Here is a 15,785-nt window from a genome sequence, read left to right as displayed (position 1 = left end):
AGCAGCTGTAGGTAAAGGAGATTTATTTATTTCCAAATCAAAGAGGTTTCCCTGTGGCAGTAGCTACGGAGAAAATGAGGTACAAAAGTGCTGTTTTATAGGGGAGTTTGTCATTGGTGTGGGTCTTGAGGGATGTGTATGTGTGTATGTGCTGGTTCTAGGGTGACACTTGAGGGATCTTGGTGTGTTGACCCCTGGCCAAGGGGGTGATTAAATCAAGTGATGTGGATTGAGTCTCATCATTTGAACTACAAGTGTTACAATTATATTTACAGTGTGTTAAGTTATTTTTTATGTTTACTGTGTGTTTAAAGAATTTCAAAGTAATTTTGTTGGAACCTGGGTTAGTTAACATATGATTTCCTATACAATATTTCTAACAGTTATATAAATGTATAAATTCTTCTCACATGACTGATTGCAGGAAAAATTAAAAAAATGAAATTGTTGGCTGTCAATACTAATTTAACTGCAAATTGGGTTACATGTTTATATCTATTTAGTTTAAGGATCGAGCCAAAGTCTAGGTACTGTAAGGAAGAACAATTATCCACATTTTCCATTTGGTATTTTTTTGTACATTTTATTTCTTTCTAAGCTGAAAAGATCCAAATGTTGCTATTTTTCTTCACTGATTGTGCTTTTTTGCAGCTGTGAAATATACCTTTTGTATGTTGGATGTGTCTCTGACCAGAATTGTACATAGTATTACAAATGTGAGTCTATTATTGATGTATCTCGGGCCAAAGATAATTCCAGAAATAATTGTTAGATAAATGATAGTGGAAGCCATTCTTAAAAGATCAAGTATTTAATTCACACACTACAATCTGCATTTTGACTGAAACCTTATAAGTATTTTGCAGAACCCTAATTCCACTTAGAGTCTTCCCTGGCTCCTTGAAATAGTCTTATAAAGTTGCATTGTTTTTCCCATTGGATGGGGAAACTCTTTTATGTCATGTTACAGTGGAATGAGCTACCCCACTATCCCATTTATTGTCCATGAACCTATGAAATAAAAAACTTCAAGAACCCAGAATTTGAGCAAGCAATATTTAATGATTTAAAATCAACACAAAATCACCTTGTATAATTGAATTTCTAACTTGTAGTTCTTTCTCCCCCAGAAAAGTATGGATAGAATTGCAGCCCCGATAAACTTAGAGAAGAGAAAGTTCTTGCTTTTACAAGGAACTAAGCATATTAAATGTCACTGAACTAATCTATATAGTCATTCATATTGTGTTAGAATTAGTAAACTTATGTCCTGCTGCAAAATATGCTTGAAAGTTAACTCAAATGCAATCAACTACTATATGCTTTACCCAAGAAAGGCTCTTTTCCCTTATTGCAAAATGCCTTATTATATTTTTAATTATTCCACTGAAATTATATGAACATTGATATATGGCATGGTTTGTGAATTGACGTAGCAAGACAAATCTTTATCCATGCTTTTCATCATGCCCTATATTGACTCTTTCAGAAGGGTTTCTTAAATCCAATACAGGTAGTCCCTGACTTACAACAGTTCATTGAGTGACCATTCAAAGTTACAATGGTAGTGAAAAAAGTGACCTATGACTTTTTCACACTTATGACCATTGTAGCCTCCCCACGGTCACATGAACAAAATTCAGATGCTTGGCAACTGACACATATTTTTGACAGTTGCAGTGTCCTGGGGTCATCCCCTTTTGCAAACAAAATCAATGAGGAAGCCAGATTCACTTAACAACATGTGTTACTAACTTAACAACTGCAGTGATTTAGTTAACTGTGGCAAGGAAGGTTGTTGAATGACGCAAAACTCAACAAATGTCTCACTCAGCAATAGAAATTTTAGGCTTAATTCTGGTCCTAAGTTGAGGACTACCTGTAAAAATTATTCGTAAAAAATTATTATTTGTAAAAATACACGAATAAAAATCACTCCAGTTTTTTCCTAAAGAAAATGCTTTACAGGACTGCTGATATGTCTTGCTCTCCAGTAGAATGAGAGTATGTGGAACTGGCCCGTTCCAGAGGTTCTCGATAGAGAAAGACACAGTATTTTGAGAGATGGTGACCACCATGTTTTCGGAAAAAGGTAATAGTGTATTTTCTAAATTTCTCACCAGCAAAAGCATAGATCACAGGATTGATACAGCAATGAGCTATTGCAAGTGTTTCGGTCACTTGAATTGCTATACCAATACTACTTAACGAGGTGCAGTTATCAAGGGATAAAGCAGTTTGGAACAACTGGATCAGAAGAACAATATTGTATGGGGCCCAGAAAAGGAAGTAAACAATCATTATGATAAAAATAAGTCTGACTGCTTTGTTCTTCTTCTCATTTCTGCATCTCAGCAAAGTGTTTATGATGCATGCATAGCAGAAAGTCATAACAATCATTGGAAAAATCAAGCCTAAGAAGTTCAGTTCTAGTGTAAAGAACTTATTCCATCCAGAGTGAGTTTCAGGAGGAAAATGAAAAGAGCATTTTATCGTTTCATTTTCTGTTTGTATCTCATGAAAGACTATTCCTGGTGAACAGGCTAGAATTGCCAGGCCCCAGGTGATAATGCTTGTGATGATGCCATAGAATACTGTTCTGGCTTTTAATGCAAACACTGCATAGACTATTGCTAAATACCGATCAATAGTCAAGAGGATTATGAAAAAGCTTCCACTGTAGAAACTTAAAAAATAGATTCCAGAAATAATTTTGCACATTGCATCTCCAAATACCCACTCATCTACCACATAATGAATCCGAAGTGGGATTGAGAAAATGAAAAGCAAATCAGAGATGGCTAAATTTAATAGGTATATATCAGTCATACTCTTGAATTTCTTATATTTGATTAGAATTAGTACAACTAGCATGTTACCCAAAAGACCAAAGATGAATACCAAAGAATAAAGAGTTGGCAGGACACTGGAACCAAACTTTTCAGCAGCCTTTGCTTGGCATGGTGTTACCATACCACTATAATCGTATTCAGTGGTGGTCATTACTTCATTTGTTTCATTTATTAGATTATCCATCTTGTTCCCTGTTACTGAAAAACACAAAGTTGTTTACTATTAAAAGTAGACAATACAAAGCTTTTAAAATTTTTGGAAACATATAATAATAATGCTATATTGATTTCCATATATAAGAAAACACACTGAATTTTCACTAGAGAAAGATAAGAAAGATAAGCATCTACATAAATGCTACCATATTTGGGATGAAAAATTGACTCACTGAAGATTTGCATCTTCTAGAACCTGACTAACCCACTGTACCAATTGAAAACAGCTGTATTTTTTGGAGATACAACAAAATAACGAAAACTCTGTAAATGCTAATTGATCTGTAATATGTTTTACACTAAAGTAAATACATTAAATGGCAAGTACATCCATATGAAGTTCACTTTCCAAAATCTTGGATCCCAAGAATTGAATTCATTTAACAAGAAGTCAAATCAGATTTCACTGGATATTAATCACTGATTTTCATATTTTTACATTAAATTTACATAAAATATCTGAAAAGAGTCCATTTCAATTTATTAAACCCTTCTACTATTAAAAGAGTAGCTCATATAGCCTTATGGTATAGGGCACAGGTCTGCAACCCGTGGCTCCGGAGCCGCATGCGGCTCTTTCAGCTGTCTCCTGCGGCTCCCAGTCCTCTGCTATGTGTAGTCCAAAAAAAAAAGTGGGACTAAAAAAGTTCAACCAATCAATTCAAATATGCAGGGTAGGTGCATATCTCGCCTTGGCTCCACTCTTCAGTCAAACCCTGTTCTGCGCATGCACACACATTTTTTGCGGCTCCCAGTTTTTCCTTTTGTGAGGGAACCGGTTCCGAGTGGCTCTTTCCCTGTTTCAGGTTGCTGACCCCTGGTATAGGGTTTCCTGCCTGAGCAGGGGGTTGGACTAGATGACCTCCAAGGTCCCTTCCAACTTTTTATTATTATTATTATTATTATTATTATTATTATTATTATTATTATTATTATTATTATTATTATTATTATTATGGCTGAAATGTGTTTGGAAAGTAGCTGAGAAGAATGTGAATCAGAATGAAAATTTGTTTTCCCCAGCTTCCAATGGATTCCAATAGAAGCAGTGCTGGGAGTGGTGGGTTTCCTTGAACTACATACACTATTTTCTGACTCCCCATTTATTTATCTTGAGTTTTTATTGTGAGGTGAAACTTTATAATAATATCAGGGTTCCCATTTTGTACAACAACACTACAATTTTCATTCTACAAAACAGAAGCAAGTTGATGATTAGTACTGAGATCAATCAGACCAGTTTCTTTTCCATCTTATTTGATTTAGAATTCTGAAGAATCAGAATTTCCACAATCCTTTTTGCCTTGATAGAGTTTTTGATGAAAATAACTAATAATTCTGCATTTTTCCTTCACATATTAGAATAGTTATTTTTATTTGTTATTATCACCTTAATTAATGGCAAGAATATAAATTAATTAATAAAAGAATATAAATTTATGAAAAGAAACTTATCACAATCATGTACTTTCATAAAGCATATTTGTGCTTCAGTGTTACTCACCTACCACTTTTCCAATGGAATTTTTATTACTCTTAGATTTGCAAGAAGGACATATTCCCGTGGCAGGAGTTAATTGAAGAAAACAGTCACAAAGGCTTGTATGTACATGTTCCCTGAGGAATGAAAGAGAACAACATCATCTGATGTTGGAGAGAGAACAGAGCTTTAAAACAGAATTAGGGGAACTGAGGACATTCAGAAATATCTCTACATTAATAATACAATTGTACTATGCTCAGAGTCTTTAGGGATTCAATAATAATAATAATAATAATAATAATAATAATAATAATAATAATAATAATAATAATAATAATAATAATAATAATAATAATTGCACATATTATTGTATGATAAAGTTGCAAGTAGAACAGAGTGATGATGAAGAAAAAAGAGCAGTGAAAGAATATCTGAAGGACATGGAAGAAAATCCACTGACACTTGTGTACTATGAAGGTTTACTGAGCTAAAGAAATCAAACTGGCCTATAAGTAAGACGGTATCTCTTTACTCTCCTACCATCCGGTAGGAGATGTAGGAATATAGCCAGCCGTACCAACAGGCTGAAAAATAGCTTTTATCCGTGGGCTGTTAGGCTTTTAAATGGGACATAATCTCTGTGAACTTACGCAGAATTGACTTGGGAGGCCGGTGTGTGGTGTAGTTGGTTCACATGGTGTGGTAGGATGGAGGGTTTGTTGTCACTGTGTGTTGGGGGGAGAGAGCACGGGGGAGGCTCAGCTAATCTCAATGTACACATGTTGTACTTTGACAAAATAATAAAATAAATAAATAAATAAATAATAAATAAATGAAGAACAGAAAAAAGACCTGGCAATGCAAAGCATTACGTGGCTGGTACATAAAGAAAAATGTATGCAAAACAGATATTAAGAGCTGGCAATGGCTAAAAGCAGGAAAGTTGAAGAAAGAGACAGAGAGGTAATTGTGGTTGCACAAACTCTAAGAACAAATGCATACAAAGCCAGATCTGAGAAGACAGAAACAGACAGCAACTGCCACCTTTGCAAAGAAGCTGAAGAAACAGTGAATCACCTGGATAGATGCTGCAAAACGTCACACAGACTACAAGCAGCAGCATAACAAAGTAGCAACAATGATTCATTGTGGCAAGAAATATCATTTGTCTGTAAGAGCACAAAATAGACAAAGTAATAGAAAACAAAGAAGCTAAAGTGTTTTGGAACTTTAGAGTTCAAATAGAGCAGGGGTGTCAAACTCAATTTCATTGAGGGCCGCATCAGCATTGCGGTTGCCCTCAGGGGGCTGGGTGGGTATGGCCAGGGTGGGCGTGGCCTACTGGGTGGGCGTGGCTAGAGTGCGTATGGCCTACTGGGTGGGCATGGCCAGCTCTACATCGTTCGCATCAAGGGTGCCTATGGGGGCCTGGGCAGGAGTGGGACAGATCTGAGGGTCTCTGGCAGAAGGAGGGTCTCTGGGCCAGGGCCAAGGCAGCAGAGGCCGTTTCCTCACTGTTTCCAGGATGGCTTCGCGGGCCACATGAAACCACTTCGCGGGCTGGATCCGGCCCCCGGGCCTTGTGTTTGACATGTCTGAAACAGAGCAACACCTACCACGTAACACCCGAAACTTAATAATTGCCAATAAGAAAGACAAAAGAAAAATCTGGTTATTGGACATGGCAGCAGCTAAAGACAGCAGAATAGGAAAAAAAAAGAACAGGAGAAAAATAATAAAATATAAAAATCTACAAACAGAAGTAGAAAGACATGGCAAAAGAAAGTAGTAATAGTAATAGAGGCCTTGCATGCAATTTCAAGCCATCCGGCACACAATCAGCATTGACAAAATCACAGTCACTCAATTGCAAAAGGGAGCTTCACTTGGAACAGCTTACATCTCACAATGATATCTTTAATAATATTAAACATTTACCTATCCCATATCCTTGAGAAGGACTTGATAGGTGTAGAAACATACCAAATCCAGTCTAAATATCTAGCTAATTGCAACCAGCCATAATAATAATAGTAATAATAATAGCCGGAAGACCAAGAAAAGCAATTTAAACCTGAGTTTAATTGTGGAAACATCATGTAAAGATCTCCAGATTTTGTATTTAATAGGATATGAAGAGAACTATTCTGCAATTTCATCAGGCCACCAGAATTTAATTGCCTACGTTTTAGCATGTGATCTAGTTGCTCTATATGTGGGCAAAGTCATCCCACCTATCAGATTCTGAGTAATTCTTCTGTGCAATTGAACCACAAATTAAGAAACAAAGAGAAGGAGCACTGCAAGGTCTGAATCATGACAGAGTCACAGGAAAATGAGACTTGAAGAAAAGGAAGTGCTTCTCCTCTCATCCTTCCTTCCTTCCTTCCTTCCTTCCTTCCTTCCTTCCTTCCTTCCTTCCTTCCTTCCTTCCTTTCCTTTCCTTTCCTTTCCTTTCCTTTCCTTTCCTTTCCTTTTGCCAAACGCAGAGGAGCTCTGCCAGTTGTAGCTACCAAGAAATAGGACAAAATATGACAAGATTTCTTCATTGCCGTAGGTTTCAGCTAACAGTGCTAGAAAGCTGCGCCTGTAGACCTCACTACCATGTGCATTCTGGGAAGCTAGAACCAATGTTAAGAGCTGCTGAATTAATTTTCCTGCTATTGCAGGAAATATTTGGGAACAAGATGCTTCAAGTGTATAAGGAATAATAAACAACAGCAATGCATAATAGGAAGGGACGGATGTCAGCTTGTTTCATTCCTTTCTGGCTGCTGGAAGTCCTTGAAAATCTCAACGTGTTCCAAATAACTAGAATGCCTCCTGCTCTGAATTTGTGGTGGAAGCAACCCATTCCATAGCAACTGGGAGCCAGCTGAGGCCCACTAAGCCTGTTTACATCTAGCAGCAAGTGTGAAGGGCCAGAAAAACAGCTGCAGCTGGAATTCCCCTTCTCGTCATGCTAAGTTTCCAAAAATCAAGTGTCCAAATTCTTGTCATAAAGGAAATTCAGTACACTATTGCTGTTTTGCCTGTTTACTGCAGCTGGTCAAGTGGGGAGAAGATATAGGAATGATTTGACTTTTTCAGTAGTGATAAGGGCAAAAGGCTGAGTAAGGCTGAACAGTCCATTTCAGGGTATTTTTAATTAGAAATTATTGAGTGTGTGTGGGGGGGGGACAATTTCAGGACAATTGTTCTGACACTTCCATTTCCACAAAATTACTGAAATTACAAAAAGAAATCTAAATGCTAATGAAAATATGTTTACTTAAACCACTATTTACCCAACAATACAGAGTATATTAAGGATTATTGGCCATGATTACATTTTTATAGGTTCTGTATTGTTAGAATAATGATGCAAAGTAATCAATACATTTCAATTCCTATTTTATTTCCCTACCCATTTCCCTTATTTATTTAACTTAGAAAAATTATGTATCTAAGGAGTATATAGGCAAATTTGTTAAAAGCAAATTTAGAGAAAAGCATGCTTCATTAACTCATTTCCTACTAGGGCTGCCTGTGAGGACTAAAAGAGACTCACCTTTGCTGTGTTCAAGAGTTGCTGAGCTGGAATACCACCCCATGTTTTTCCTCCCATTTCCAAAGATAGGTCAGGAGCTGCCCTCCCATCAAGCAGTGTGATCTGAGTGGAGTACTGAATGGAGAGGGATGGCAGAGGCAAAACTATCCTTTGCTAGAAGGATTATTATTGTCTATGGGATTGAACTCATCTGAGTCGCTGTCCTTGCAAGGTGCCTTCTCAAGTAAGACATTTATTAGTAGGACTGCAGGTACATTATTACTGGGTGAGTGGTCAAAAATGGTGTGGGGAGGAAGACCCAGGCTTTGGCCAGGACACTCCTATACTTTGATTATTTGCCAGTCAGAAAGCAGCTCCAGGATACTCTGAGCATTACTGGGAAAATGAGTCAGTGTAATTCTAGTTCAGCTGCAATGTAGTTGAAAGTCTGCAATGTAGCTGATAATGTTTTTCTTTCTTTATTATGTTTCTATGCTGTATATCACAAAATGACTTCCAGTGGTCCACAGTGAAAACCCACCATAAGATCCCAATGAACAATAAGTAAGCAACTCAACAGTACATCCTATACCAGGGGTAGGCAACCTTGGCTCTTTTATGACTCGTGGACTTCAGCTCCCAGAATCCCAGAGTCATAAAAGAGCCAAGGTTGCCTACCTCTGTCCTATACAAATGTTTGCTGGCTTCTCAGTCTACTGGAACCATGCCAGATAAAAGCCTCTACTAAACAAGACTTTAACAGTCTTCCTAAAGGACATCTGGAAAATCACTAGCCAATATGTCCCAGAAAATCTGGTGTATACCTTGAGTGGTCAGTAGTCATATAACTCTGTTAAGGGTAATGCTAAGGTGGAATGCTATGAAGAGATCTGGTTTGAAGAGCAAAATATAAGTTGAAGTACATATGAGCACATTTTTCCTGGAACTGATTAGTTTCCTTCACAGTTGCTCCATAAGTCTTGATGAAAAGATACATTTGGTTTAATGTTCAAGCAGGTGCCACTTATGGACCCATGATTTGTCCTTTGAATCTGCATCTCTGCACTACTGTCGGCCAGATTCCCAACTGTGCTACTTCCACTTAGTAACCTAAACAAAGGGAATGCAGGTAAATTGGTGAGAGTGTTGCCAGTTTCCAACATCTCTCTAGCCATAGGAAGGAAGAACCTGGATACTACTTCTTTTCTTTTTCATGGATCACCTTCAATTTGCTTTTAAAAGTTTGGGGACTGAAAAGAATGGTAGTATGAAGCTGCCCTAAAATGATATCCCTGGCTATCACTTACATTGGAAAAAGGTTTCGAAAGGCAAAAGCAAGTAAGGAAGCAAGAATAAGAAGAAAAATAGTAAAGGTTCCCACCCAAATTAGAAGCATGTTCAAAGCCCAAGTGGTGAAAGCATTTTTAAACTCCTAAGTAGTAAATGCCACAAGAAATTAGTCCTGAAGATGATTCAATGATTTTATAGTTTAAAGGTGGAGACTGAGGTCTTTCAGATACAGTTGAATGAAGACTCCCAGTGTAGCTCACCACTGAATATACAATTTGAGTCATCCAGGTTTTGCAGTTCAGCAGGAGCTGCACCTATTCTAGTTGGGGCCCCTGTGAGTTTTCGATTTAGAACTCACATTCTCAACCACTGCCTAAATTGAAAAAGAATCTTTGTATTACAAAGAATCTGAAGATGCAGCTAACCAGATATGGCTAAATTATTGCTGGCTGGATCACGGGGGCAGGGGGACATTTAACCTCATCAAATATTTTCTATAAGCATCATTGTCCTTTAATTTCTTCGATACAAATCATTTCATATATTCCTATGGGAAACCAGGCAGTGTTATTTAGTATGCTTATATATACCAAATGCATAAATGTAAACTTAAGCCAGCAGAAGTCTTCTTGGTGTAACAAATAGCATTTATCTGTGCAAAAGTAGGCAATAATTTTGGGCTGGTAGACAAATTGGATTTTTGGAACATGTTGTAGGGATAAGCACAAAATGGATCCAGTGGGCAAGGCTCATCTATTAACAGACTATGATTATCATTGCAAAATAGAAGGCAATCAGAAAACCATCATTTACCAAAAATGAGCTGATAAAATTATTCCATATTATTTTTGTGGCTTCTCATAATTCGTCTTTTCTAGAAAAAGTTTCAAACAAAACACTGAACTACTTCTTTGTGAGTCTTAATGGCATCCTTATAAAGATGGTATTAATAAATGTATCTTTGGGTTCCTATTTATTTATTTATTAAATTAAATTAAGTTAAATTAAATTACACTTCATTACACTTACAAAAAAGCCTGGAAGATAGCATAATCCTTTGAGGAATATTTGAGGGAACACCTGCTGCCAGCATCAAGCTCCCTTCGTCCAGTGCGCTCCCACAGGGAGGGTCTTCTCAGGGTGCCGCCGGTAAAAGATTGCCGGTGGATAACACCCAGGGGTAGGGCCTTCTCAGTGGGTGCACCTGCCCTGTGGAACCAGCTGCCTGCGGAGCTTAGGACTGCCCCCGACCTCCGTTCATTTCGCCGGGACCTGAAGACCTGGCTCTTCGAGCTCTCTGGCCCAGGCTAAGAATTTTTTAATTTTAATTTTAACTGGGTTTTTTAATTTTTCTCAGGGTTTTATTTAATCTTTTTTAATTTGTTTTAACGTTTTATTGATTTTCTTTTAAATGCCCTGTAAACCGTCCTGAGTCCTTCGGGAAAGGGCGGTATATAAATCTAAATAAATAAATAAATAATAAATAAAACTGTCTTCAGCTACCCATAGGCAGTTTGACAGACTAGTAATAATTTATTTTTCATTTCTCTGAAACTATGAAAAACATCCCCTTATATGTGTATATATTCACACATGTATACATTACAAGGCTGGAAACTCTAAGAGTTGTACTCCAACAGCATCTTGGAAAACATTTGCATCAAACCTAAGAAAACCATTCTTCTTTCCACATAGAAACTAGTATTATCTCAGAGCATAACATTCTCATATAAGTCACTGTAAGCAGGTTATTATCCAATATATAGATATTTCTATTATAAACTCATGAACAGACTCAAATTTTACAGCATTACAGAAGAATATTTTTCATATGGATAAATGTGTGAAGATTCATTCCCCGTGCTTGTGAGTTTGTTTCTGAACATTTCGTTACCAGGCTAGATAACATTTTCAGCAGAGTTTAGGCGATGTCAGTGTAAATTAATGTTGGTTTTTTTCTCAAATTTCAGTAACTTAAATACCTGTTATATAGAACTGATCTTTGTTAGTTGTCCAGAAAACACAGACCAGAGAAGTACTACTGTGCATAGGCAGTTAGTTATATTTCAGCCAAACTTCTGAAATGCAAACATCTATAGTAACAACAACAACTTTATTGAGTAGCCCTTGGGCCATATCAAAGTACAAAGTTCCAGCAACAAACTGTCACCAAAACTTGATAAAAGCAATCCAAAATGGAATTTGATAAAATACAATTTAAAATGGAATTAAAATACAATTTAAGTTAAAATAGTAATAAAATACAAATTTAAGATATAGATAAAATATGATAACATTATATTTCGGAGTCGCCCTTACAATCTACCCCAATCAGTCCCACATATGCAGATAACATCTATAGTAGCCAAAGATGTATGCATTTAAAAAGCATGGCAGGTTGTTGTTTTTGAAAACATTTCCCGTCAAGTTTTATCTTCTATCATGCTTTTAGCAGGATCTGAACATCTTTTATTCATATTTGTTGTCTAAATTTCTGTGCTATAATAAAATAAATTGACTTACCAGTTTAAAAACTTTTAAAAGGTGATCTTGACAGCATCATTTTCTTTTGTCAGGTACATTATAAATTAAAAAAGGTACATGTAAAGCAAAAAATAAAATATTATCTCTCTGTAGGAAGTAAGGATTGTTCAAATTCTGCAAACTGTTAGCCAAGAAAGTGTGTCTTTAAAAAAAGAAGAAGAATCAGTTCCTTTCTTTTAAAAATAATACCTTGGCTGATTGGCACTCTCCACATCTGTTTCTTTTATATTTATTTATATCCCAACTTTAATATTCTTACAAATAACTGAAAGCAGACTATATATCCAACATACTTCCTCTTATTTTCCCGACAGCAACAATTCTGTGAGATGAGTTGGGGTGAGAAAGTGTGACAGACCCACGATCACCTCGCTGGCTTTCACGTCCAAGGCGGACTAGAACTCACAGTTTCACAGTTTCAGTCAAGTCTGTAGATTTCATTGCATAATTACAGCATAAACTGTCAAAACACACCCAAAAGCTCTTGCCCTCTTCACACATACACAGTACTAATTTTCAGATAGGAAATATGTTATTGTTCTTTCCGGTTGTATAGATTAGTACCTATGATATCAGGAGTTAAGATTTTATTCAGTTTGCTTTTCAGAATACATAGGTGTATTCTAGTTCAAGGCAGGTTTGAAAAATGGGCCAGTCTGCTGAAAGCGACATAACACAAAAGCCATATGAGAGAATAATGAGTAAGTATTATATTTAGGCCTGTCTCTGATAGCAAATTCCAGGTCAATGATAGACAGTTCTGAATATCAAAATGGAAGAAAATTATTTTAATTATCTTTTGAATTATTGCTTTCCTTTCTGGTCAGTGGAGAATTAAATGAAATGTTTCAATCTGAATCCCATGCATATGGTTCAAATATGGTACATTTTGAGAATAAACTACCATAAAATGTGCAGAGATCCATCTGAAGTTTCAAAAATGGCTCAATCCCATCTGTGTTGATCTGGATCTGGCAAGCTGGATCTGAAGTGAAATTTGCCATTTATATAATCAAGCAGAAGAAAAGCACAGATGCAGTAAAACTGTGGCTTTTTATTTATTTATTTATTTGTTTGTTTGTTTGTTTGTTTGTTTGTTTGTTTGTTTGTTTATTTATTTATTTATTTATTTTATTAGATTTATATACTGCCCCTCTCCAAGGACTCGGGGCGGTGTACAGGGCAATTAAAACGCTAACATAACAGAGTGAAATTTCCAGAAAGTTAGGCTGTTAGAAGGACACATAAAATGCTATGTTCATAAATGTTGGAACAAAGGGATTAGGTCAGTGATGGCGAACCTTTTGGAGACTGAGTGCCCAAACTGCAACCCAAGACCCACTTATGTATTGTCGGGTGCCGGATGGGCATGGCCCATTGGGTGGGCGTGGTAACAGCAGACTGGGTGGGACTAAAAAGTTCAATCAATCAATTCCAACTTTGCGAGATCTTTTTTTTCCTGCAAGAAGTTGAAATTGATTGATTGATTTAACTTTTTTTTCTTGCACATGAAGGTGGAGGCTTAAAGCGAAAAGGTTTTATAAAAGCCAGCTGAAGGCCTAGGACTGGGGCGACAGTGCGTGAGCCCACAGAGAGGACTCTGCGTGCCCCCTGTGGCACCCGTGCCATAGGTTCGCCACCACGGGATTAGATTTAAAAATATGTCTCTCTAAAGCCTGAAGTGTTGTGTTTTAGGAATAATGTTTTGAAAGTTGTGGTACCAGTAGTAGCATGTTCTGTAGGAATTATTAATTTTAATGATTGAACAGAGGCAAATAAAGAATCAATAAAATAAAAATGATGGATTAAGAAAGACAGGCATACAACTGTTCAGAATGAAAACAAAAAAAACAATGATGCTGAAAGGATCCACACCAGCTGGTCCCTCAGGAAAACAAAACTCTTGACTTCATTGAAGTTATTCAAAAGAACTTTTACTGAGAAATAGCAGTTGAATAAAAGTCACACAGAATCTGAAGGACTGCACAAAGTGCAAAGCAATTCTTTCTTTTTACCCAAACCCAACCTCCTGACCAGTCCACCAGCAGCCAATATGATGCTGCAGAGATGTTATGGGAACACTGAGGTACTGGGTAGATAACAGGTCATCTTCAGGGCATGACAACCAGGCTGGAACCGGCTGAGAAGAGTCTGCTTCTTCTTAGAGCCTTGGTGGAGCAGTGGGCTAATGCCTCCTTAAGTAACACCAGCTGCCCGCAATTAGTGCAGGTTCGCATCCCACCAGGCTCAAGTTTGACTCAGCCTTCCATCCTTCTGAGGTAGATAAAATGAGGACCCAGATTGTTGGGGGCAATAAGCTGACTTTGTAAAAATGCTGCTTGGGGCCCCCCGAAAGCCCTAATAAGCAGGCATATACATAGAATGAAGGCTATTGCTAAGCACATTGATTTGTGCTTAGATTGTAAGCCGCCCTGAGTCTTCGGAGAAGGGCGGGATATAAATGGGATTAAAATTTAAAAAATTAAAAAATTTGAAGACAATCCCACTCCCTAATTCCCAAACAGTTACAGCAGAGCAAAAGTATACGAAGGATGCTAGAAGCCTTCCTCCCCCCTCCCTCCAGCAGAATGGCAGGACACCTGTACGGTGAATCTGACATGCTGGCCCACGAAAAAATGACGTTCATCCTGTAGAAGAAAACATAACAAACAGGAGAGAAATGAAACAAAATGCAATTATTTAGGTTATCAGGGTATTGATTGTGGAAACATTTTATAAGTCTAGATGCCCTAATGTGCTGGTGATTTTCAGCACTAAGAAAATCCTTCCAGGTAATTAAATACTGGTGTTCCCCTCTGTGCTTGCGAGAATCTAAAATCTCATGGATTTCAAAATGTTGTTCCTTCTCAATCATTAATGGTGCAGAAGTGAATGGAAGGTTAGGTTTAATAGAGGAAACAATCTCAGGCTTTAACAAACTACAATGGAATACCAGGTAGATCCTATGTAGGAACATAGGTAGTTTTAACTCAACCATCACAGAGCTGATAACACGTTTAATGGGGAAATGACCCACAACTTTGGGTCCCAGTTTCTTTGATTGCTGCAGCGACTGCAGGTAGTACATGAAGAGGTAGAGACAATGACCAATTTTGAACAGTTTGGGGTGTATGCGTTTCTTGTCAGTTTCTGTCTTATAGGCTTCTTGAGTGCCTGTCAGAACTTTTTTCACAACCGGCCATGTGTTTCACAATTGAACAATCCAGTGCTTTAGCAAACAAATTGGAGAGTCATTCAGGGACAGCTCTGGCATAGGAGTGAAATCTTGGCCAGTTGGGACCTGGAAAAGGTATGTACAGAATTGCTATAGGCTACTTCTGCGAAGGGCAAAAGATCAGTCCAGTCATCCTGTTGATAATTTATAAAATATTCTAAACTATTGTTCTAGTACTGAATTCGTACATTCTCAGCTACCATTCGTTTGGGGATGATGACTGGAACTGAGCCTCTGATCGGTCCCAAATAAGTTTTAAAATGCCTGACAAAACTTTGAGATGAATTGTACCCCTCTATCTGAAATAATTTACTGAAGTACCCCATGTAAATGGTAAATGTGATGCAAAAATAATTTGGCTAGCCCCCAGGCTGATGGAATTTTAGGACATGGGACAAAATGTATTTATTTAGAAATCAAATCAGTTACAATCCAAATAACTGTGTTTCCTGAACTTTTAGGGAGCTCCACAATAAAACCCATAGAAATGTCTCTCCAGGATGCTGAAGGCTCAGCTACAGTTTGGAGAAGCCCTGAGATTTTTTCTTGTCTTTGTTTAGCTGCAGCACACACAGAGCAGCTTGCTACATAGCTCTTGATGTCCTTCTTGAGACAGCCACCAAAATTGTCACTTTA

The 15,785-nt window shown here is 37.4% G+C and overlaps 1 protein-coding gene across 5 annotated transcripts; it reads right to left on the bottom strand.

Annotated features, from left to right (window-relative positions):
- Window positions 1-1,042: 1,042 nt before the first annotated feature.
- Window positions 1,043-12,295, bottom strand: LOC308677494 (C-C chemokine receptor type 5-like). Of its 5 annotated transcripts, XM_081343939.1 has the most exons (4): window positions 12,104-12,295; window positions 11,894-11,936; window positions 4,573-4,685; window positions 1,043-3,050 (listed from the first exon to the last, which is right to left on the bottom strand). In XM_081343939.1, the coding sequence occupies exon 4, from the start codon at window positions 3,034-3,036 to the stop codon at window positions 1,963-1,965; it is 1,074 nt and encodes a 357-aa protein (XP_081200065.1). In that variant the 5' UTR covers window positions 3,037-3,050; window positions 4,573-4,685; window positions 11,894-11,936; window positions 12,104-12,295; the 3' UTR covers window positions 1,043-1,962. The 5 variants fall into 5 exon arrangements, with proteins under 5 accessions (XP_081200065.1, XP_081200064.1, XP_081200063.1 ...); XM_081343938.1 differs by having other exon boundaries at window positions 4,573-4,712; window positions 11,894-12,295; XM_081343937.1 differs by having other exon boundaries at window positions 11,894-12,295.
- Window positions 12,296-15,785: the final 3,490 nt, after the last annotated feature.

Source organism: Vipera berus, assembly GCF_964194415.1.
Source record: "Vipera berus genome assembly, chromosome: Z".
NCBI lineage: Eukaryota > Metazoa > Chordata > Lepidosauria > Squamata > Viperidae > Vipera > Vipera berus.
The sequence above is the reverse complement of the archived record's forward strand: the minus strand, read 5'-3'. Positions and strand labels throughout refer to the sequence as shown.